This window comes from Anopheles ziemanni, chromosome X (genome assembly GCF_943734765.1).
Source record: "Anopheles ziemanni chromosome X, idAnoZiCoDA_A2_x.2, whole genome shotgun sequence".
Taxonomy (NCBI): domain Eukaryota; kingdom Metazoa; phylum Arthropoda; class Insecta; order Diptera; family Culicidae; genus Anopheles; species Anopheles ziemanni.
This window is the reverse complement of record NC_080707.1, coordinates 11,745,557-11,769,930: the sequence shown is the minus strand read 5'-3', so window position 1 is coordinate 11,769,930 and position 24,374 is coordinate 11,745,557. Positions and strand designations below refer to the sequence as shown.

Here is a 24,374-nt window from a genome sequence, read left to right as displayed (position 1 = left end):
AGCTGATGTTTACGAAGTGTCTCGCTCTGGTAGAGTTTGTGTAGGCTTTCTTTAGTAATTTAATAGTTTTTTCCTTCTTTATTAATTTAATTTTGTTTCTTTTTTTCCTTTTGCAGGTTCTTCTAAAGCTCGTACAAAGCTTCCGTCGATCACTACATTCCTGCAAACGCGGCGCGGATCGTCCTGAAGCGAAGCGCAAGGGAAGCTCGTTCTGGTTCCGGCACGTTCCGGGATGTTGCGCTGGTTCGCGGAAGTCTTTATCGCCGACGGCCACTGATGTCGATGTCGAGGCGCACGACCCCGAGCTAGAGCTGACCGAGCAGCTCCGTTGCTCCGACAGTCACGATGAACCTGACCGACCAGGAGGGATCGACTACGCACCCGACGACCAGTACATCCACCTGTGTGGACAACTGCAGCACCTGCTCGAAGCGTCAGTAGTGTCCACGGTCGAAGATTTTACCCCGAACGACGTTAGATACACCGGCCAACTGTTAGGGTCCGGGTGTAGCAGCTACGACCTCTCGAACGACCAAGCGAACCAACTCCGGCGGGCAGCCAGCGATCGTCCCGACCGGTTCCGTCGCGCCGTCCCGGCACCGAATATGGGAGCGAATGTGTCGTCGTCCGCCAGACATCACGCGAAGGGACTCCCCGGTGGTCGCAGGGCGCAATCGATCGGTGAGCATCATTCGCTGTACACGCTACTAATACACTGTATACATTTCAGCATTAAAGCGCAACCCACCCGGTTTGGTTTGTTTACCTTAAGGGAACTTAAAGCAAAACTACAATTGTAGGTTAACCTAGCGCGCTTACAAAAGAGCGCCCGGTCTTTGCCTCCCGCGAAAGTTCGCCCAGAGGCAGCGGCAGAGAACTTTCCCCCGCTGGAACTCGTAGTTTCGTTTCGTTTTCCGGCGAATGATGAATAAATTATACACGCCAATGATCCAGTCAGCTCACAGTTCGGTGTGTGGCAAAGAAGAACCGTTCCTATAGTCGTACTTGGCAAGCACACGGACAAAGCCAACGTGGTGCCCGAGCCCAAGGAGGAAAAATGATCCAATACGGAATGGAATCACAAGAGCACAACGGCGCAGGGACTACAGTATGTCCCATAACAAAATGTGAAAGTTTTCAATGCTTAGTTTTGGGTACTTTTAAACATTATTTTTACCGTGGACATGTCGGTGGGTGATCATCTGTTAGTAAACTCTGAGACGATGTCTTCAAAGCAGCGGATCTCTAGTGATAAAGTTGATAAAAAATGTTCGCGAAGGAGATTGTGACTAGTTCACTGTTCGCCCAAAAGCCCGTAGAACAATTTGCACCGATTGCGAGATGCCACCTAGCTACCATCTAACGTATCCAACGATCGCTCCTTGATGAACCACGTTCTCGGAAGCCAGGAAGTGGCCATCCACGGTCCACTCATACGCCAAAGGATAAGTGGGTCAAAATCCTATCAGATCGATACGGAAATTGGCTAAGGAAGCCGATGATTCAAAATCTATCATGAATCGGTTGCTCAAACGTGACTTGAAATGTTCGTCCAGAGTCAGAGTAAACCGTCATCTTGCACCAGACCGAATCAAACATCTTCGGCTGAAGTTCTCGAAACGTTTGATGTCAACATTAAAATAAAGAAACCATATTCCCTGATGAAAAAATTGTTTATCGTCGATCGCGTGTCTAACGCTCGTACAGAAAAGTTTATATCGCCAAAGACGATTGAGAATGTTCCAGAGAACCTAAAAATCAAGTTTACAACCAAACATTCGGCCGAAGTCATAGATTTTGGAACAGTTGCTCCCAATGCCTTGAAAATGCCTCCAGCATTAATGAAAACTGAATTGAAATTTAAATCCGAGATCAATATGAACATTGTGAAGGACCACGTTCTGCCATGGATGGAAGCCTCGTTTGGAGTACAAAAGCACGTAATTGCGTGGCAGAAGAAAAACATGGATTTTTTGGCAATTACACTTGACCTCCTACCAGACCGAGCATGAATCCTTTGGATTAAACAATATGGGCATATGTTCAGGTTAAGGCCTGAGAACGTCTTGCCCGTTGTTGGGGCCCTGACAGCATCAATTGCCAAGGCATGGATCTCGAAAACTGACTCATACATTGAGAAGATAAGCTCTCGATTATGTCTTAGTCTGGAGAAGGTAATCGAGGAAAATGGTAGACCAATTTAGTAATGTAATCGTTAAAGGCTTAAAAAACGAATCCCTAATTAAAATTATAATTTTGTATGAAAAAATTATGTGAAGCAATACGGCCAGGCCGTTCTTTCTGAAAAATGAATAAATTATGTGAATCTTAGGTATTGATTATCGCATTTTTTTTATAGGACATACTGTATTCCGTGGCTTTATCGGAAGAGGCAAGGGCACGAGCATGATGTTACCTGAAAAAACATGAAATCAACGTCAGATGCCCTAACCGGGAGCAGGGAGCGTAAGAGGACCTTCTTCTTCTTCTTCGAGAGAGAGTGGCATCAAGCGAAGGGAGTGGCAAACGGTTTGGGGAAGGGGCAACGAGAGGCACGGGCACATGTAATTGAATTTACATTCATTTACGATCATTTACGGAAAAGTGGCACCAACCAGCAACATCAGAGGCATTGAAACCACTATCTGTCGACCGCCCCTCCCCTCCTTGGACCTTCCACCATCCGGAATGGAATGGAAAAGTTGAAAAGTCACTTGCTTCTTCCCCTCCTCCTTCCTCCCTTCCCCTTGCGCAGTGTCATATTCCTTCGTCCAGCGCTTTGGTTCAGAAATATGGCTCCAGGAAATTGAAACGCAACAATGGCAAGAGCGAAAATGCGGGATGCGGGCCGGTGGAAATTAGACGCAAGGGAAGGAAAATCCCAATCCTCCCGGGAGGGGCAGGTATTGATTGCAAGCGCTTCTGCCGATGGGGCGTGACTGCGTCCGAATGGTTCCGGAAAAAAAAGGGAATGAACGTTCGTCGTGAGAGAGAAACCTGAAACATCCGGATCGTTAATCAACTTCAAGCTCATTCCTTAAGTTTCTCGTTAAAACCAACTGCCTCCCCCACTCCCCCCCGGGATGAATTTCCTAAGCTACTGGGCGAAATGGCTTCCGGATTTTTGTTTCTGTGGAGTTCTCTGACCCAGCGCCGTGCTTTTAGTACGCACGTAAAGAATCGGCAAAGCAAGGAGCTAAGCAGAGGTTCCCAATCAAGCCGAGACGTGACACGGCTGAGTGGATTGGCAATACCTGCCGAGGTAACAACAGTCAGCCGAGTTGGGCGGGAAACAAAAAAACAAATCACCAACTGAGTTTTAAACGGCGCCGGTAAACTTTATCGAGCCACTTGCGCGATTAAGTGATTGAAATTTCAAACCGGTAGTCAACCCGGTGCCCATTCCATCTGCGACGGAACGGGCTCAGGTCGGGTGTCGAGAATGAAAAGGTTAAACTCATCAGCAATGGTAAATGGCAGATGAAAACACAGCCGGATCTTTGCTGCGAGCTGAAGGGGAACGCATTTGTCACTGTTCTATCTTTGCAACGTTACTACGAACGAGGATTCCACTTTTCATATCTTGGAATCCCTCTGGACGACCTTTCTTTTGAGGAAAAGTTCTCCTTAGTAAGTCGATCAACAAACCAAAGTGAAGTTTAATTTCTTAGCCAGGGTTCACGATCTTGAAAATGTTACTTTTCGTCGGTTTTTATTCTGTTTCGTTTCGATTGTTTGTGGATAGGATGCTTAAACAGAAAGCTTACGACGTGCGTTTTGTTTGTCTTATGAGTATGTTACTAATATACATGCAGCATGCAACATGGAAATGTACATGTAAAATTAACTTGCATCCACTTAGTCATCTGTTCCTCTTTGCTCAGGATCAAAAAATGCAAAAAAACCTAGAATGGAAAATAAAGTCTATTAGAAGATGAACGTGACTCGTTTGTGAGAGTTCATTTAAATGGTGCGCCATCAGAAATGAAATAGTTGTACTAGGTAAAAGTTTTCTAAACAATAACTTTTACTTGAAACACATAACTTGGATAACTGATAATTTGTATCAAGAATTTTATAATGTCGCTCTTTAGAATAAAACTGTTTCTTCGTTAGTTAAAGACTTTAAATTTTAAGGAACCAAAAGTAGACTCGTTCAAAATTTTAAGCTAAATGACTATACACCGATTATTGTGTAGGTCTAATGAAGGGGAATAAAGCTACACAGAATAAACTTCAGGAAACGTTTGAAGAACCCAATCGCTCGATTCAGTGTAGAATGGTATGGAAAACCATCTTTCATTTGATTTGATGGGCGCATCAAAGGTTATGTGTTTTCTTTCTTGCTTCCTTTCTTTCTTTTGTTTGACGGTTACATTTTCATGCGCCCTCCAAACCATTGGCAAATTCTTTCGAGTGTCTTACATCCGACGGATTGAGGTGGAACGTAAGATTCGTCCGATTCTCGCCTCGTCACCTCGAACATAATGGTGGCGAGGGTAGCGCACTCTTCAGATTGAGGCAGAACTGGCCGGCAGGAATGGCTGGCGTGTACTGGTATGAATAATTTAAGGTCGAATATCTGCCCAATAACCGTCCCCCGCCTGGCTCACCGGAATCGGGAGGCCTTCTGCCAGCGAGATGCAGTTTACGACCCGCACTTTCCCGGGGCTTTCCGGAACAGGGCCAGGACCTTAGGAAACTACCCGGGAAAACTGAGCACGTGCTCATCAATTTTACATCCGTCTCAATCGCATCTCTGCCCCGTGGGCAGGCCCGCCGTGCCCGCCGCCCCTTCCACCCTCCCCCGCGACCGACAAAGAGAGCATTAATCTTCACATCGGATGTTCGGTTCGATGGCGGCAGGTCTAGCCGAGCTCGCACAGCTCTCACGTTTCGGCCTTCGCCAGCCGACGACGCTGCCTTTCGTATTCCACCTCGAAAGCTAATAAAATTATATGCCAACACTGGGGAAATAAGCTGCTTCTGATACTGCTATGAATATTAACTGAAATTACAATCCGGTCGACCGGCGCTTGCCGTGCTTGCGCCCGGGAACTCGAGCCAGATTTCATGTTTCCATATTTCCCACACCTGATTGCGGAGGGCACGAGGGAGGGCAAGGGTGGGGGCCACCGGTCGGTACAGTGATAATTACAAAAATACCATATCGCAACCGTTTGCAATGAAATAAACTTTTATTGGAAGCTCTTAAACACTATTTAAGGAAAATGATAAATTTTGATAAATAATGAAGAATGAAAAATCAATTTTAAAACAGCTTCAATCCCCTTTTCCTCGGATGAAACAATTCGCTTATGACTCATCTTATAGTGTCATATGTGGACTGTTTTCTACTCCACACCTTTGTGCATCAAGACAACTGTTTCTTTAATTTTAAATTATGTTTCCTATAAATAAGCAAACCATTGCCGAATGCTATTACTCTAGAGAAGACAACTTTCAGTAACAACATTTCTCTCACAAGTCCATGTGCGATTCGATGGCATGTTCTATTTCTCAGCCACTTTTCTTTAAAAAGAAGTGAATTATGCCTCTATGAACTTTATTCTTCTGAGTTTTCGATAAACTTCTTTGCCAAGTATTACTTTGTCTTGTTTTGTTGAGCTATTGAACATTATAAAGGTTTTCTTGTTCACAGTTGCCGTCCCACCCCTTATAAAATATAATCGGTAGTTTATTGTTTTATCTATAGACATTTATTAATTTACAAAACCTTTGATTTTGATGCATCAGTGGTTATTTCATGTATAATTTTAAATTATTTTTCCTAGAAATAATCGAACCTTTGGCTAATGCTATTACTCTACGGAAGACAACTTACAGAAACACCGTTTCTCTAAATTCTATGGCATATTCTATTACTTAGCCACTTATTCTTCTGAGTTTGCAATAAACTTCTTTACCAAGGATTGATTTGTTCTGTTTTGTTGAACGATTCACATTAGTGATGGGAAAACTCTGAAAATCGAAGAGCAGATCAGATCATTTGCTCCTGTGCAAAGATCGGATCAGATCAGAAGAGCAATATGACCAAAAAAAAAAAAAAAAAAAAAACCTCACCAACCAAAACCGCAAGCTCGCACATACTACTCGTACGTTCTAAATTCATTTCACTTCTACCCGTGTGTTATGTATGTACACTGCGTCCTTTTTTATTGTTTATTCTTATTCAATTCTCAATTCATTTCAGTTCTAACCGCTTCCCTTCCTAACATCCCTTTATATTGTTAATTCATATTCAATTCTAAATTCATTTCAGTCATCATATCATTATCCTTATTTCACCTAGTTCAAATTCTTATCTTTGTTCATAGTTAATCAACTAAACCTACTACATACATATATTTACAAAACCATTAATCTGAGTCTGCATTGTTATTGATAAACAAAATTTCATTCAACTTCTTCGGAGCTAACCTGTTTCGTTTTTCTGTGTTTATCTGTCCTGCTTTAGAAAATATCCGTTCGCAGGGAACAGATGTTGCTGGTATGCATAATCGCGATCTTACTAGATGACACATCTTTGGGAATCTATGTCCCTCTTGTTTCCACCATTTTAACGGATCTTCATCAAAGCCAAGCGGGTTTGATTTCAAATATAAATCTAATTCCATTATTGCTGCCGCCCTAGGGTTCAGTTCAGTTCTTGTTTCCGAAACTTCCCTGATAAAATCGCTGAACAAAGTGCTTGGTGCGGCTGGCTCTACTAACGATTCCGATGATTCCGCAACATTTCTATCTTCCCTGTACAAAGCAGTGAGTTTGTCCACAATTCTTTCACGAATGGTCCTGGCTACTCCTGGATCTTTGAAAGGAATATTTTTTATTCTTGGATCTAACATCATGGCTTCTTTTAATGTCTCATTGGAAGTTGAGAGCCTAAATCTTTCCTCCATTCCTTTATTGAGATCCACCACTAAATTGATCACTTCCTCTTCAAACTTCTCGAGTGTATATGCCTGTGTTTTTTCCATTAGAATTTTTACCAGCAGTCCGATTTTCGAAATAGTCACACTTTTTTCAGCGGACATGACTACTGTTGCCTCGTTAAAATGGGCAAGCACTTTGACCGCTTGCTCCATTACTAACCACTGTCGATTAGTCAAATTGAAAGGCAGGCGTAAAGAATCTATACACACTCCAATTGCCACTCTATTTTTTACGAAACGATCAAGCATATCATGCGTCGAGTTCCATCTGGTACAGACATCCTGTTTTAACTTTAACTGAGGCATGTTTAGATTTGTTTGTATTTCGGTAAGCTTCATGGCAGCTGTTGAACTTTTTTTAAAATGCATGACTATTTCTTTTACTTCCTGTACTATGGGTTTTATATTTTTTTGGATGGCATGTTGCACAACCAAGTTTAACGAATGTGCAAAGCAGGGAAAATGTTTTATGTGCAACTCAGACACTGCTGTAATCATATTAGCAGCATTGTCGGTTGTTAAAGAAAAAACTTTTTGTTGAATTTCGTATTCGTCCATAACATTTTTAAGCCATGTGGCTATATTTTTTCCGGTATGCTGCTCCTTAAATTCTGCACATTGAAGCATGACGGAAACTAATTCAAAATTTGTATTTATATAATGTGCCGTAACGGCATAAAAACTAATGTTATTAATATTTGTCCACCCATCCGCTGTAAGTGAGATCACTTTGGCTTCTGCGATGTTATGGAATACAGTGCGGTAAGTTTCGTGATAAAGAGTAGGCAAGAGTGAATTTGACAAAGTTTTTCTGGATGGTAATTGATAATAAGGATTAAGTTTTGATATGAGCTTTTTAAAATATTTGCCGTCTACTATGGAAAATGGGAAATACTCTTTACACACGCACATCAAAATTGTCTTATCTATTTCCTGTTTATCTGCTGTTGTTAAAGGTGATCTGACCGGGAAATACTGGTGAATTCTATCTTGCAAAACTGATGAGATGGGCTGATTAGAGGTGGTTGGCTGATCAGTCTCTTCGCTATCGGATAAACATATCTGTTCTGTTGGATTCAACCTTATCGCACTTACTTGGGTGTTAAGAAATGTATGAGTTTTTAAATGCCGTTTCATGTTCGATGTCGATTTGTTTTGTGAATACGCCAGTTTCGAAGCACAATACTTGCAATGTGCTTGGTTACCAATCAATTTGAAATGGTTCCAAATTTCAAGTTTCCTTGGAGGAGCCATCGCCTAGAATTTGAAGAGACATAAAAAATAATAAGATCTAACATATTATGTTTACGAAAACAAAAATAGCGTAGTAGCAAGCTTGTCGTTTCAAAACTCACCGGAAAGGATATACGCGAAACTAATACTGGACTGTGCGAACTGTGTGAACTGTGTGAACTGTGCGAACTCGTCGGCTAGCAGATTCACTGAAAGCACAAATGCGTTATCCATCCATAATTATAATTATAATCGTCTAAAGGTAATAAGTTTTTTACAATACTCACCGAATAAAAATGGACAAAATTGAGGTTAGAAACTGCAGTTGAATATGTCGCAAAAGGCAGAACTATGGGAAGCACAACTAGGTGTTTCGTTTACTTTGAAACATTTACCAAGAATCACCTGCCTCTATAACGGCTACTATAACGGAGACGCACTCAGCTTTACGCAAACGCATGCGTTTATACCAAAATAGCGTAGTAGCAAGCTTGTCGTTTCAAAACTCACCGGAAAGGATATACGCGAAACTAATACTGGACTGTGCGAACTGTGTGAACTGTGTGAACTGTGCGAACTCGTCGGCTAGCAGATTCACTGAAAGCACAAATGCGTTATCCATCCATAATTATAATTATAATCGTCTAAAGGTAATAAGTTTTTTACAATACTCACCGAATAAAAATGGACAAAATTGAGGTTAGAAACTGCAGTTGAATATGTCGCAAAAGGCAGAACTATGGGAAGCACAACTAGGTGTTTCGTTCACTTTGAAACATTTACCAAGAATCACGCTGCTATAACGGAGACGCACTCAGCTTTACGCAAACGCATGCGTTTGCCTTTTTCCCATGGGAGAGACAGGGGCTGTCACCGATGACGCAAGACCTTGCGTTTTCTGTACTAAAAATCAATCGATGATTCTTGCCGCAGACTCTTGCGTTTTTATATGACAATAGTAAATATTGTTTCAAGTAGATTTTAATGAGATTTTATACTCAGATAAGCGGTATAATAAAAAATTAAAGTATTTTATGGGGCAGAAAACTGTGCTCGTTTGACATTTCAAAAACGCAAATGCCAGACCTTGCGTAAAGCTGAGACCAGAGGTTCAGAAGATTTAACATCTCTATTTGAATTGTCGGTTAATACAATTTATCACCTGAGAATGCCCTTACATTGAGTTGGTTAACCAAGGTTAATTAGTGTATCTCAATATGTTGGAATAAAATGTAGCACTAATTAAGTATTTTGTGAATGACGTAAAACATGTTTGGCTCGATAATATTTAATGAGGTGAGCTATACAAATAATTTTTCAGTGATATGAAATGCTAGAATACTTACCACCAATGTTACAAACCATATTTCAATTATCAAAATACTATAGAATCGAACCTGGCTAACCGCGAATAAAATTAACCTGATGAAATAGATTCACAATTTTTATTTCAGTCAGATTACTCTGCGAGAAAAAAAAACTGGAGAAACACAGCTTTGTTTGAACAACCTTTACCCCCGCCGGCGTTAATATGAGTAAATTACCCTTATTACCCTTATTAAGCAAGCCGTAGACGTTACATATTAATCTGCACAGATGTTTGACGTCTACGGCTTTTCCTTAGCTCTTTCCAACATCCCTCGAGATATTCGGGATATCTGGAGGGATGTTTGACAGACGATGGGTACGAGAGAACAAAGGAAATCTGTAGACGTCAAAGATCTGCACAGATTGATATGTGACGTCTACGGGCTGCTTTAGACAAGGAATGTATCTGTCATATTTTTCCAGAAGTTATCTGCCAAACGCTCTTGACAGATACATTCCTTCCTCAAAATCGGAATCAGGCATGACCGGTTCCGATTTTCTTTCGACTGGCATTTATATGTCAAAGAGGCGGTTTGTTTACTTTTTGCTTTGTTGTTTGCAACGGATTTTGTTCGTCACTCTAGGATGAACAATACGCTAAATTCAAACATGAAAATGATCAAATAACTGCAAAACCCATTTTGTGGAACTTTGCGTTATTACACGAGCGGTCATCATTTATATGTCAAACGCCATGCCAGAGCCTACTTTGACAGTAAAAGGATGGAAAAATATGATAGATACATTCCTTGTCTAATAAGGGTAATATACCCTTTTATATTGGATGAGGAATATTTCTGCCACTCGATTTTAGATAATAGTGTCAAATCGCCATTGGCAGAAATATTGCTCCGATTTTCTTTCGACTGAAATTTTTATGACAAAGTGGTGATTACTTTTTGCTCTGTTGTTTGCAACAAACTTTGTTCATTACTCTTGCTCGAACAATACGCAAAATTCAAACATGCAAATCATCAAATAACTGCAAAACCCATTTTGTGGAACTTTGCGTCAGATACCGCTACGGGTAATGGCGTCACTAGGATCATAATGGAGCAGATCAGATCACATCGCCATAGGTCTGCCGGCAAAGAGCGTATTGGATCAGATCAGAACACATCGCCATAGCGCTACGGGTAATGGCGTCACTAGGATCATAATGGAGCAGATCAGATCACATCGCCATAGGTCTGCCGGCAAAGAGCGTATTGGATCAGATCAGAACACATCGCCATAGCGCTACGGGTAATGGCGTCACTAGGATCATAATGGAGCAGATCAGATCACATCGCCATAGGTCTGCCGGCAAAGAGCGTATTGGATCAGATCAGAACACATCGCCATAGCGCTACGGGTAATGGCGTCACTAGGATCATAATGGAGCAGATCAGATCACATTGCCATAGGTCTGCCGGCAAAGAGCGTATTGGATCAGATCAGAGCACATCGCCATAGCGCTACGGGTAATGGCGTCACTAGGATCATAATGGAGCAGATCGGATCGCATCGCCGTAGGTCTACAGGCAAAGAGCATATTGGATCAGATCAGAACACATCGCCATACCGCTACGGGTAATGGCGTCACTAGGAGCATAATGGAGCATTTGCTCTCATATTTTAGGATCAGATCAGATCATATAAACAAGAGAGCAGATCGGATCATAAGAAGCTATTCCTTCTTCTCATCACTAATTGACATTATACAGATCTTCTTATTCACAGTTACCGTGTCAACTGCTATCGAGTATAATCGGTAGTTTATTGATTTTTACCATGACATTTATTTATGTGCAGAACCTTTAATTTTGATGCATCAGTGGTTATTTCATGTATAATTTTAAATTATTTTTCCTAGAAATAAGCGAACCATTGGCAAGTGCTATTTATTACTCTATTGAAGACAACTCACAGTAACACGATTTTTCTCGATTCTATGGCATATACTATTACTCAGCCACATTTCTTTAAAAGGAATTATATTTATACATCTATGAACTTTAATCTTCTGAGTTTTCGATAAACTTCTTTGCAATGAAGCATTGATTTGTACTGTTTTGAACTATTGAACATTATACAGATTTTTCTGCACCACCTTCTATCGAGTATAATCGGTAGTTTATGGTTTTTACCTAGTCATTTATTTATGTGCAGAACCTTTAATTTTGATATATCATAAGTTATTCTTTCTGTCATATTCGATTCGAACATTTTAAGATACAACAATAAATAGCCAATGTTCCCTTTTTTTATCGAATTATAAATGATTGTCATATCGTGAACATACTGTTCGTGAAGGTGTTTATAGTGTTATACTTTTACGTTTAGTGACTAATATTATTGAGATTGGAACGAAGTGAGATTGAACCTCCACTGCATTGTCAGTCACTGTAAATCGAGCGAGTGTGTGTGTGTAGACGCGAGCAGAGATAAAGAAAGCTACCGATGCAAGGATGCTCGTGGTTTGGTTTTGGCATCATATTTCCGACGGCGGCTAGTCGTAATGTGATTCCAGCTCCACCAGAGCACGTGACGAGCGGCAGCCCGAGCTAAATGCCCGTAAAACTCGCCCGACCGCGTTACACATTCGGCGTTGCTCATCCCGTGCGTCATCTCTCGTTTTCTCACAGATAACCTGAAGTCGGACACGACGCAGTACTTCCACCAGTACCACCACAACAATAACAACAACCACCACCATCACGGCGACCCGTTCCATCCGCAAACGTTCCTGCCGGAGCCGGAGCACGTCGCCGACGATGGTGGCGGGGAGAAGCCGCCGCCCCCGGACCTGGCCTGCATCGACACGAGCCGGGCGCTCCCGAGGCGGGACCACTGGAGCCAGCAGCAGCAGCAGCAACAACCGACGGATCAGCACGCCATCTACGTCAGCCAGAAGGATCGCAACAAGTTCTGCGGCAGCCTGCCGAACCATCTCGACCTCGACGGCGATTCCGCGCTCGACCGGGACTGCCAGGCCATCGTGCGGCAGAACGGTAAGCCTCACGATTACTTCCTATCGCTAAACTTACTGAACAAAGTGTCATGCAAATCAAATAGTGGCTCTATTCTATAATGGACCAATTGCAAAGGGGAAGTTTTCAAACTGATTAGAATTTGCGGCTAATCCTTTCCAACCTTCGCTAAGGTTTACAAAACCAAACGAGAGCACACTGTTTTTCATGTGTATACTTTCAACAGCCCATTTGCTGACTTTATTAACATTGGTACATTGTAGCACAGAAAAAGGCCAACCGTGTTTGCTGTCAGTACAATATTTTTCTACGTAAATTTAATTAACATTGCGCATACCGATACGCAATCACACCGTATCGATTTTCTGTCCCGTTTTGAATTTCAATTGCCCTCGCCCGCATAGTGGGACAAGTGGGTGGATAAAACTGGCATGTGAAAAATAATGCCAATCTTTTCAGCTGGGTTTGTCGACCGTCGGCTTAAAACAAGGCTGAAGTGTTTATTTAGATCAATTGTTTTTTTTTCATGGCTGCATGGCAAAAATCTTCAAGCGGTCCATCTTCGTCTTAAAATTCGTATAACACGTTGACTGCCATGTTACCCAAAAGTGGGTGACAGCAACAATGAGTTCTACAAAATTTTTGAACTATAAATAATTGAAAATGCAACATAAACACTGTAGTAATATTAAAAACAAGTTCTTTGGAAAGATAACTCTCTGGTTGGCTTTCGAAAACCGTCGGTTTAACAAATGTTATAAATAAATTTTATTAAAAAATATTGTACTAAAAAAGTCGGTTCTATTTATTTTTCTGTTTGTGAGATAAAAAAAAATGTTAACTTGGACACAATATAAACTCATGTTTTCAAATTGAACCAATGGGGATTTTCATGCTAAACAGGGAGCGGAGAAAACATATTCGGTTTCGTTATCTATTGGGTTCTGTTCGGTTTGTGATGAATTTCAATGTTTACTTAGACAGAATTGGCTTTGTTTCAAAATGCAAACAATGTGAATGTTCATGCTGAACAAGGTGAGGGAAAAAATGTTTTCCTATTTTGAAAATGAATTTAATCATCAATCATGAGTTTTTTTTCCCGCATGGGACAGAATAGAAATAGTCTTTTATACTGTATTCTATGTTAATATTTAACCTATTTTTTATTTGTTTTTGGATCAGTTTCGTTAGAAATGTCGACAGAAAAATTCTTTGATACTTTGTTTCTCCACATAGTATCCAACTGTGCAAGTATCCCAAAGCGTGCAACAGCTGATACTCATCCACTCTCATTCATTGCTTCTGGTGTTTATCTTACCGCTGTTTTTTACTGTCTCGCAAATCATGGTACCACTCCAGCGTGCGTGGCCCTTTTTTCGCACAGCGAAATGTTTCGGTGATAATCGCACGATTGCACAGGGAAAATTGCAAAAGTTTATCGTAGCCATTGCAGTAATGCGTTGTCAAGAAAAACGGAAAAAGCGACCCGAACCGGCCCTTGTAGCGGCAGCAAATGACAGCAAACTGGAAGGAATTAAAGTTACTACCACTTACAATCCCGCCCACTACCGCCAGCATCCGGCACATAAGACACAGTGAACGATGGAGCATCGCGGGCTCTTGTAAACATTGAAGCAGGTTCCGTTGGAGGAGGTTTTCGTTTGTTTTACACCTTGTGCCCGAGTACCATCAGTTTGTTTCGTTGCAGATTAACCAGATGGGGTAGCATGTCGGACTTAGAGTATGGAAAACATGGAGAAGACAAAATGACTACAGCTTCGTAATCTTCGCCTTCTTATTCTTGATCAACGAGTGGAGCTTCTTATAGCATTTTCGATTGAAAATCGCTTTCGGAGTGCCATTTGTGGCGCAGTTTTATGTTTAACTAACATCATATTTAATATCAGATAGATATTTAACAATTGGTTGAGCTTCAATCACGGTTTCATCCTCAGCTTCAAAACTCATATAATATTGCACTACTATACAAGTGGACTAGAGTAGTTTTAAAAATGTATCCTTTGAAAAGCTTAGTCTATTTGTTATTTGTTTATAAACAAGGGTTAGTATTTGTTGTTTAAAAATAAAACTAATGGTATTACAAAATGTACTAAAAACCATTGGCAGTCAAATTGTTAAACTAAATTATGGCTAATACCTGATTTTAACAAAAATAACTCTTATTTCGAGATGGTATTTATAAAGTGACATTGTATTTATAAAGGTGTATTCATTAAAGGTTTATAGGTTTTTATCAATGGGAAATTGAATGAAATATCAATCGGTGTACATGAAATTTAAAAAAAATGTTGTTGGATAAAAGAATGTTGTTAGGGAAATGCCTTCTCGGGGGAAAGGGCACCAGGCGCCTCCATTGTGGAGAACTGCATTTTTTCTGTATTGAATATAAAACAAATGCCGTAGCTAGGCGTGTATAACAGCCCTTCTGATAAATTATTCAAAGTTCATAACAAAATCGCTTTTTATTTCTAATGTTAGTCATTTTTAACAATTTTATTTACAATTCATAATGAAAATCAGAATCTGATGTATTGTTCCTGTTACCATAGTAACTGACTTTGGTCATTTATGAACTGGAAGGGGATCGTTACACACGCTAAAATACGTTACTTGCCTTTAAAATATTAGCAAATAAGTCCCTTATCTTTCATTTGGTTATCGATGATAACATGTTATACAATTTTCAGTACAAATCTTAGAGCAGTTTGAAGAAGAAACATATGTTAATTTGTTTTTACTAAAATACAACGGCAAATGGTCCGTCTGGTAAAACAAAACTAAACAAACAGGCATCGATGGAAAGCTACATTAACTAATAACTAACGATCATTGATAACAGACTAGAAATGATTCAGAACAGACTGACTTGTTATGCTATAAAGAAACTAAAATGACGTAAGAGACGTTGAAAAAAAAGGAAAAGTTGATGCACCATGCATTTTAGAAAAAAAATAATTTTCATACACCGAGGACCTCTACACGACACCATTACTTATTGAATCATGAGCGGCATAATACAATATATAGGAGCCGAGAATCAATTACGACAATAATGAGAAGTTTTAATGAGGTTTACTACGCTATTGATTTTCATGTGAGCACGGATGTTGTTAGAGAAGGTTAAAGACATGTACCAAATTAAGAAATTCCTGTATTAGAATGAAGCATTTGTTTGCTACATGCCTTCTGGGGCCTTTATGGCAGACAAGAAGAAATAAAATGATAAAAATAGTAAGAATAATATATAATGTACAAATTTTAGTCCTAAACCAAAACCAGTTCTAGGAAACTCATAAAAATCACCGTAACGAAGATTATCAGCAGAAAACCAATGAAGAGGGCTGTGTAGGAAAAAAAACATTTAACCTACGTATCTCTACATTTTGTCTGCTTTGATTGCCTCTTGTTGATTTGAGGTTACGACGTAGTTCGTGATGCAGCCAGACTGTTGTGCGCAAGCTGGTGATATTTGATTCATTTCATTTCTCACTGCACATGACCATTTCGAAGAGGGACTGGGTTAAACAGGAGACTGCTTCAACCATCACTCTAGAGCACGCGCTATCGCCGCCTTTTGACTGAAAAGGCGACCGTTCTGTCAAGCTGCTCAAACCCAACAAAGGTTACACCAAGAGTCCGTCCGCACTGTGTGCGCCTTCCCAATTTTGCTTTTGGTTTTCGTTTCATCTCCGGCACACTCCTCCTCCTCCTCCCCCCCGGGTGGGCTAATGAAGTGTCAACCAGCACAAGCGGCTCGGAGTCACTTCTCCCACACTACCGAGCGCTTCAGGAGGAAAGTGGTACACTTCATTATGGAAACATTCCCCCCGCCTGGCTTGCTATCAGCAGTCGAAAACTTTTGACGCATGCCGGCTCGACCTGCCAGGCACAGGCGCAAGGAAGTTGCCGAGTGCTAAACAGCGAGTGCCCTTAATTTGTGTACAAAATGTCTCTCTGCCCGCTTCCGGCGGGACATGGTTTAAACTGGAGCAGAAGGGGAAAGGGCAAAACCTGGGGACAGCAAGAATTTAAAAAAAAAATGAGGAAAGGCTACGGCCGCTTCTAAACCCGCACCCACTCCCTGAGTCTCCACTTCCGGCCGAGCCTCTTTTCATGTGTTCTTAATTTAATAAACTGCTAGAAATAATCACTGCAATAATAACGTCAAACGCAAGATAGCAGCCCGATGGGTACCGAGGGCTGGCAGATAAGCGACCGTTCGCTCAACCTCCGGTGAGTCCTGGAAGGACTTGCGAGGTTGTGCGGAGTTGCGAATAATGGAGCCCGGCTAGAGACACATCCCTGGAGGCCAACCGGGCCGTGATTCCCGTCGACTCGAGGCTTTGCCTTTTCATTCTCGTTTCTGGCCGCTTGCTTTAAGCATAGCTTGTTTTTTGTTTTAGTGATGGCGGCTTGCTGTTTGCGCTTTTTTGGAGGTTAGGCTCAACTGCCAAGCAGTGCTGCCGGGGCGGCCTGTCCGGAAGCGCTCACTTATGCCGTGGTCTGCTGATAGCTAGCCCGGAACATACCGGAAGGTGCCGGCAGGGAGATGAGGAGGTCGATCTAACCCCGCCGGCTGTATCCTGTAGACACCGTCGTACAGTTTGCTCGCTCGGTTCCATGACTTGACGCACGGAAAGGAGCGCGAGGTGGGCTCGAGTACTGGGAAAACCCCTCCACCGGTGGCAAAAGTCAAAGCCCTGCTTCTAATGAACCTAACCGGCCTGCCGAGGGCGGACGACTACGAACAACTGTGCCTATATCCGTCCTCGGTTGAGGTTGAGGCTCGAGACTTGCTGGAGTCGAGCCGAGACGGCTTCAGGCTCGATAGGACCTACCAATTACAACGACGCGGCCACCCTCCCCCCAGTTGATAGACACTTTTTTTTTTTGCTCGCACACAAACAAACCCAACACACATTGGTGAGCAAATATTTGTATGCCACAACCTGTGCGCTTTATTATCCATGCTAGCCCTCGGCAAGCGATGGAGACGAAGTTGTGCCTAGCACAAACTGTACAACGCCCCCTTTGCTAAGCGGTTTGCATCATAATCGAGGGAAAACGAGCTTTGGTGCGCAGCGGGGGGTAAGTTTGCAGAAGCTACAAAGATACTAGACCCAGGGGCCGTATTGGGGCTTCAAAAAGCAGCATCAAAAACAGCCACACCAGGCCGTTTCCTAGACAGTGCGAAGTTTGGAAAATGGTTATGCAATTATACTTTATTTCGTTTTGATGTTCGGTCAAAACTCTATTTTAAAAATATGGTGTTATACATATAAGCGAATAATGAAACGAACTAAATTGCAAGATAATCAAATCATTTAACATTTGCAAACATGCATTAAATGGTGCGCACAAGAATAGATAGCAAGTGTAACTTACTACTTGTTGCATTTGGAAAAGGAATATAAGGACACATCAGAACATCAAGCTACGAAATCACAATGTACAATCAACTTATTTACACATTCTAGAATAAACACGTTTAAACTATCTAGTTGTCCTTTGACATAAATTACAGCATCAACCACTATTCACCCATTTCACCAGAGAAAAGTAGAAATTAAAGCGAAATAAATTAAGTCTCTCACTTGCTCTTCGCACTTCATTGCCATCATTTCGAGTAATTAAAAGTTTAGCAGCTGAGCATAGTTTAAAATGGATGAAGAAACAGTTTGTTTCGCTTGAATTCCATGCAGAAAAGGAAAAGTTTAAAATTTGCTTAACTTACGGTTATTTTTCATTTGTAGCAGAAGACGGAACAAGACATTTTATCGTTAGGTTGTTTTCGGACTTGAAAAAAGGGTTGAGTAAAAATGTAAAATAACCTTTCTTTATGGTTTTGAAATAATACAACATGAAAATGAAATGCCTTTTCGGAAGCTTATGTTTTTAATTGGGTTATAAAAAATACTTAGTACAGTTGGTCCCCGCAGTACGCGATACTCGATATACGCGAATTCGCAATACGCGATTTTTTACAACTGACAGCTCATAGCGTTGCTTGAGTTCTGACTAGTCAATTTTACTTTGTTTTGGTAGAATGAAGTTTTTAATATGCACTTTTTAACAGAGACATAATTATGCAATGTAAGAAATGGAACCCGAGGGTCCGCGACAGCCGAGCGGTAGCGCCGGTTAGAAAATCGGCCCATGAGCGCCGGGGCTCACCACCTCGACGGCGTGGGTTCGAATCCCAACCGAGACCGGACCCTCCCCTGTACGAGAGGACTGACTATCCACGTACAACAGGGAAACAAGTCTCGTAAGCCCTTAACGGGCAGGCATGACCAAGAGGTCGTTAGGCCAAAAAGAAGAAGTAGAAGAAATGGAACACTTATTAGTGATTTCGATAAAAGATATGTTAAATAAGCGGTTCCCCCTCAGTGTCAACTCTTCAATATGAGGTATAAACGAAATGGCAGAGGAAATCCGCAATACGCGAAAATTCGATATACGCGATTGCGTCCGGTCCCAAACATTCGCGTTCTGCGGGGACCAACTGTATATGTTTTAGATACAATTTTGTCGTAAAATGATTGTACTAAGAAAAATGATAAATAGCTTTAGCAGTCAAATTGTTAACAGTACAACATTTTTTTCAAAATTTGGTTATAACATTTATAAAACCGACGGTTTTAGGAAACCGATCAAAAACTAGGCTCCCGAAAACGTACATTTTTGTAGTTACTCTATCCTACATCGATATAAGCCCACTATTTTAACACGTTGACTGCCAAACATTTTAACCACACTTTTTTAGTACAATCTTTCTGGATTTTATTTGCTTAAACATTTATTGAACCGATGGTTTTAGTAGGCTAAGATCAGACTTAGCTTCCCGAAGAATAAGTTTAAATATTACTAAAGGTTGTATGTTGCATTTTCATTTATTTATGGGGTAAATACTTTTTAGAACTAATGACAGCTGGGTACAAAAAATGATAGCCATGGCAGTCAATGCGTCAGAACAGGCAATTCAGAACTGGCTAAGAAACTTAACTGTTCTAAAAACGATTGGCAATCAACGTGTTAACACGTTGATGATATTTGGTTTTAAAACAAAAGGCCAAGACTAGTTTGCTATCGAATACCAAATTGACTAAGGTTTCCTAAGTTTTAACAACTACTACATCCATCCACTATGTTTGTGCAATACTTAATGAGTTTCATGGCAAGTGCCGAATTGCGTATCACCCACTATGTGAGTCATTGGCAGTCATCGTGTTAAGCTGTCTTTGACTCTGCACTTGCCTAGGATACTAAGGCCGCCATTGTGAGCGTCAGAATCAATTCCAGAGACCTCTAAGTCTAACTTCCTCAATGTCTATTCAGCCCGTTTAGAGATGTCTCCAATAGGCGAAATAATAGATTTAGCTAAAGACCCTTCGGAAGACGCCACTTGATGCAAAAGCTGACCATCTTGGAAGGACATTACGAAAGTCATGTAAACCGATACGAACGATAGGAGAGATTGAGACATTCCTCGCCACACCTCCAGCTCGATGAGTTTTCCAAACTCTAGAACGTGCCGGATCAGCACGGTGACGATCAAATTGAATGCTTCAAGGTTGCGCGACGCAAATTACTTTCTCTGGCAACTGATTCCCCGAGGAACGAGCGTCCCGGCGGAGTCGGGTCAACAGGAATATGGTTGAGGGAACTCCCGGGCATGCACGGAATAACTGGAATACCTAGGGGGAATTAGCAGAAAACGATGAACCAATTAAGGGCGGACATGTGTGCCCAGTTCAAAGTCTTCGAACCTTCGGGCAAAGGAAATGCTTAAGCGAAAACACTAACACACACACGCATCAGGAAAACGCTAGCGACGTGAAAGTGACGTCGGCAAAGACAAACGTGTTACACACTTCATTAGAGCCTAGAGCTCCTGTTTCACGGTCCAGCAGACATAACCACAACCATAACGAGGATAAGGACGAGCCTTGCGTGTGTGGAAGGAGGTGGATGATGCTATTATTGATCGATGCTTCTTTTCCTTCGGAAAGTTTTCTATAAGAGGCTTGAGATAGTCATCAAACAGGAAGTGCTTTGATTTGTGCGCTTTGATGCTTTCCTCTGGGTTTTTTTCCAAGCTTCCGACGAGTTACGGTCATTACAGGGATTGGTTAATTACGACGCGACGTAGCGCGACCCCGTACGTTAATTCTTTTCTCCAGAAAATACACGTCTAGTACCATTCCGCTGTAATCCGGGCTTTCCGGCTACTGACTGAAAGCCTTGCCGGGAGCATCGCCGCTCGGAATCGATTTCTGCCCTTTGCACACTTCATCCCTTTTCGGTCCCTCGTGCATTAAACGTGCGTAACACATCAAACGAACCCTCCCCAAGAAGGACCACTGAGACTTGGGACTATATTTCGGTTTTACTGTCTGACCTTTTTTCCGCAAAACCCCAACCCACCCCCGCGTCCCGGCCGGATCTGTTTTCACTAATCTTCACCGCTGTTAATATTGCTGTTTAGCACCGGCTTCCGGCTCGGCCGGACCCCATGCCACAAGCCCTGCGGTTTTGCTTTTATTCGCCTTTTTTTCCCGGTCGGTCCCGAAATATACTTCTTTCGACTAAAATATGAAGTCTCAATGTCCATTTAACCCTTGTTAAACGATGGTTTCGGTCGGTGGGAAGAAATCACCGGCAGTGTCCAATTGGGCCCGGTCCGGCGTCGACTTCCCGAGCTCTGCATCGATTACTTAAGAGCACATCCGCCCAATCAAAAGCAGGCGGAGGGCCAGTATGAAATTTGAAATTGGGAATTAGAAGCAAGGAAGGTGTGGAGGGAGGGTGCCAAGGAAAAAAAAGGTGAAAGATTAAAAAAGAAGAAAACCAACACGCCAGCCGGAACCGAAAACAAACAAATAAACACCGTAATAAACAAGTTGATGGCAGGCTTAGGGCACGACCGTTCTCAAGCGAAGGGTAAACATCTGTCAGAAGTATTATGTTTGGCGTGTCCGTTCCCTCGACGGGCCGATGCTTAACAAGTAGTACTGGATCGGGGTTTCGGATAAGATCCCGAACTGCCACAAGACGTCCAGTGTGTTTCGCTAACGGTTGTCCGTTAGCCAATCAGAAGGGAAGGCAGGTATCTCTATTGGAACACCAAAGCAGAAAGTTTGATGGTAGCAGAAGAAGGCAGTTCGTACTCAGAACCACATCCCTGGTGTGCAATAACCCTTTCGAATCAATTAGCAGTGTTTCGGGAGTCTTTATCTTCTCGTATGAAATCATTTGCTCAACCCTGTAATGTACATCGTTTACATTATTTTCCTATTTGCTTTCATTCTTTGACGGAAACCGCACGTTTCGTGATTCTTTATCATTTTCTTTAACAATCATGTTCATGACTTTCCTGACTGATTTGATATTTTTAATATGCTTTCTAACAGTATTAAACAGTTAACTTATCTGAATCCTCTTTTGTTTTGATTATTTTGACTGAAATTTAATTTATTTTTATCTCTTTTAGCAAATGCTGTTGTTTATCAAAACTCAAATTAATCAGCTATCAAATTCAACTAATAATTTCCGAAATGTCATCAAAACGCTACTCTGCTTGACATTTTTCTGGTTGATTTGATATTTTTTATACGTTTTTTAACATTATCAAACTGTTAACTTTTCCGAATCTTCTTTTATGTTGGTTGTGGTGTTGCATTGTTTTCTTTTGTTATTGTATTTTATGTAAAATATAGCACCGTCTTAATTGTTTATTAATACTCAAATTCATCAGTAATTAAATTTCTTTAATGTTTTTAGAAATGACATCAAAACGCTATTCTGTTTCAAATTTATCTTTTTGAAATATTATTTATTTTCTACTTTTCTCACAAATATCGTATTACATTATCGTGTGCTAAGACTTAAACCTTTAATCAGTAGCTAAATTCACTTAATATTTTCCAAAATGCCATCAAAACGGTAATACCCAACTATAAACTTAATTGTTTACGATAACGTTTTAAATTTATCGCTTACTATACAGTGATTTATTGTTATAGAACGTGCAGGATCATCAAGCACAAAAGTATGATGGCCCGGGGTTGTTTCTTTTTTCTTCTTGTTGTCTCGGTTATGAAAGTATTGTTATGGTGAAAAGCGGGTGCGAACTTCACAGCGCACACGATGCCAGAAGCTGGCTATAGCCACACTTCGTCGCCAAACAGGCTGGCGGTGGCAATCCGGTGTTTATTGGTGCGCAAGTAAAAATAGCGCCATAATAAATACATCGCTATTCCGGCGAGAAAGCCCCTTCTCGGTGGGGGAAAAAAGCTCCAAAAAAGGCCCACAAAAGGGCGGAGGAAAAGAAGCAAGGAAACTGGGAAAGCCCGACACAACAAACACGGTATGCGGTCGGAATGCATGCAAACAGAGCAACCGGCGCTAACCAAACAAATGAGGAAAGATTTGAAGAAAACTCGGCACTAGCGAGTTTGGGTTTTGCATCCAACACACCTGCAGCCGCCATTAATTTTATACGTTGCCCACTATGAACCAGGCAGCAATATTTCTATTTATGTTTAACCAGCGTTCGCCGGAGGGAGAGTTGCTAAACTTCTAAGTTTGTGTTGATCTCGTTTTTTGTATTTTTCTTTTAATCCAACCCAATCCTTTGGGTATTGTAGGTGAAGTAGTATTTTAGTTTAACCTACTCTCTTTGATGTAACATCAAATATCATGCGAGCCAAAAAACCTTCCGTGGGATCGCTTCGTTGTAAACTTGATGTTTATTAATTTATTTCTTTTCTTTCATCGTTATTTATTTCCACTACAGAGTTCCTGCAAGCGAATTTGAAGAACGTTCAACAACATCAGCAACAGCAGCAGCAGCAGCCGACGAGAAATAACGGCCCGGTCCAGCAACCCATCGGGACGCCGACCCGTCTCTCTTCTATGGCACCATACAGTGGACAGCATTCCTCCGAGCAGCAGCAGCAGCAGCAGCAGCAACAGGATCAACCTTTCCCGCAACAACCGACCACGTACCATCACCGTCAGCAGCACAGTTTTCCCCCGGCGGTTGCGCTCGGCGGAAGTGGCGTGGGTGTTGGCAGTACATTCCGATCAAACACAACAGGTGAGTAGGCCGCGGCCATTTTCGCTCCGCTTCCGATTGCTTTCAGGCTGTTTCTGCTGTTGTGGATGTGTTCCGGTGATTGGTGTTTCCGACACTAATTGTGCTTCTGATCTTGCATACGTGTAGGCAATATCTTAGTAGCTGAAGCAAGGGAAGCGAAATTCAACGATTCAGAATCGAGCACACCCTCGCAATGTTAACGCATTTACAAGGAAAGCTTTCAACTGATACAACGTTTGTCGACTTATCAAACTAAATAGTTGGAGAAGTTGTATCTTAAGCATTCGAAAACAAAATGTGAAAATTCATCTTCGCTGAGTTCATCTGCCTTGTAGTTCAACAAGACCGTGTAAAGTTTCGTTTTCTATTTCATGGTATATTTATTTTATTCTTTAAAAATTTATTTGCGAATCATGTTTGACCAATTTTTATTGGATCCACGGAAACCTTGTTTGTTTGTACAAACGTATATAATACATTTACTTCCTAGTGTTTTTGATTTAAAAAAAAACTTATATTGTTTTTTTTTAGTGTTACGTATTATAATTTATTTTCTCCCGTTTTGCTAATGTCCTATTACATTTCTATTACGAAAATCTGTTATATTCAAAACATGATGTTTTGCACTGGCTTAGTCGTGTATTAAAACTTAGAATGTTTAGTAATTTTAAGTAATTAAATTAATACTTTCCGTAATGTGCGTTTTTGTTTCAAGACAAACTTATA

The 24,374-nt window shown here is 41.3% G+C and overlaps 1 protein-coding gene across 1 annotated transcript in view; it reads left to right on the top strand.

The window, feature by feature from the left end:
• The first annotated feature begins 480 nt into the window (after window positions 1-480).
• LOC131291066 (uncharacterized) overlaps window positions 481-24,374 on the top strand; it is a 47,162-nt gene continuing 23,268 nt past the window's right edge. Inside the window, exons 1-3 of the mRNA XM_058320254.1 lie at window positions 481-681; window positions 12,182-12,547; window positions 23,346-23,648. Coding sequence (XP_058176237.1) covers window positions 606-681; window positions 12,182-12,547; window positions 23,346-23,648 — 745 coding nt within the window. The 5' untranslated portion in view covers window positions 481-605. The remainder of the gene's footprint in view (window positions 682-12,181; window positions 12,548-23,345; window positions 23,649-24,374) is intronic.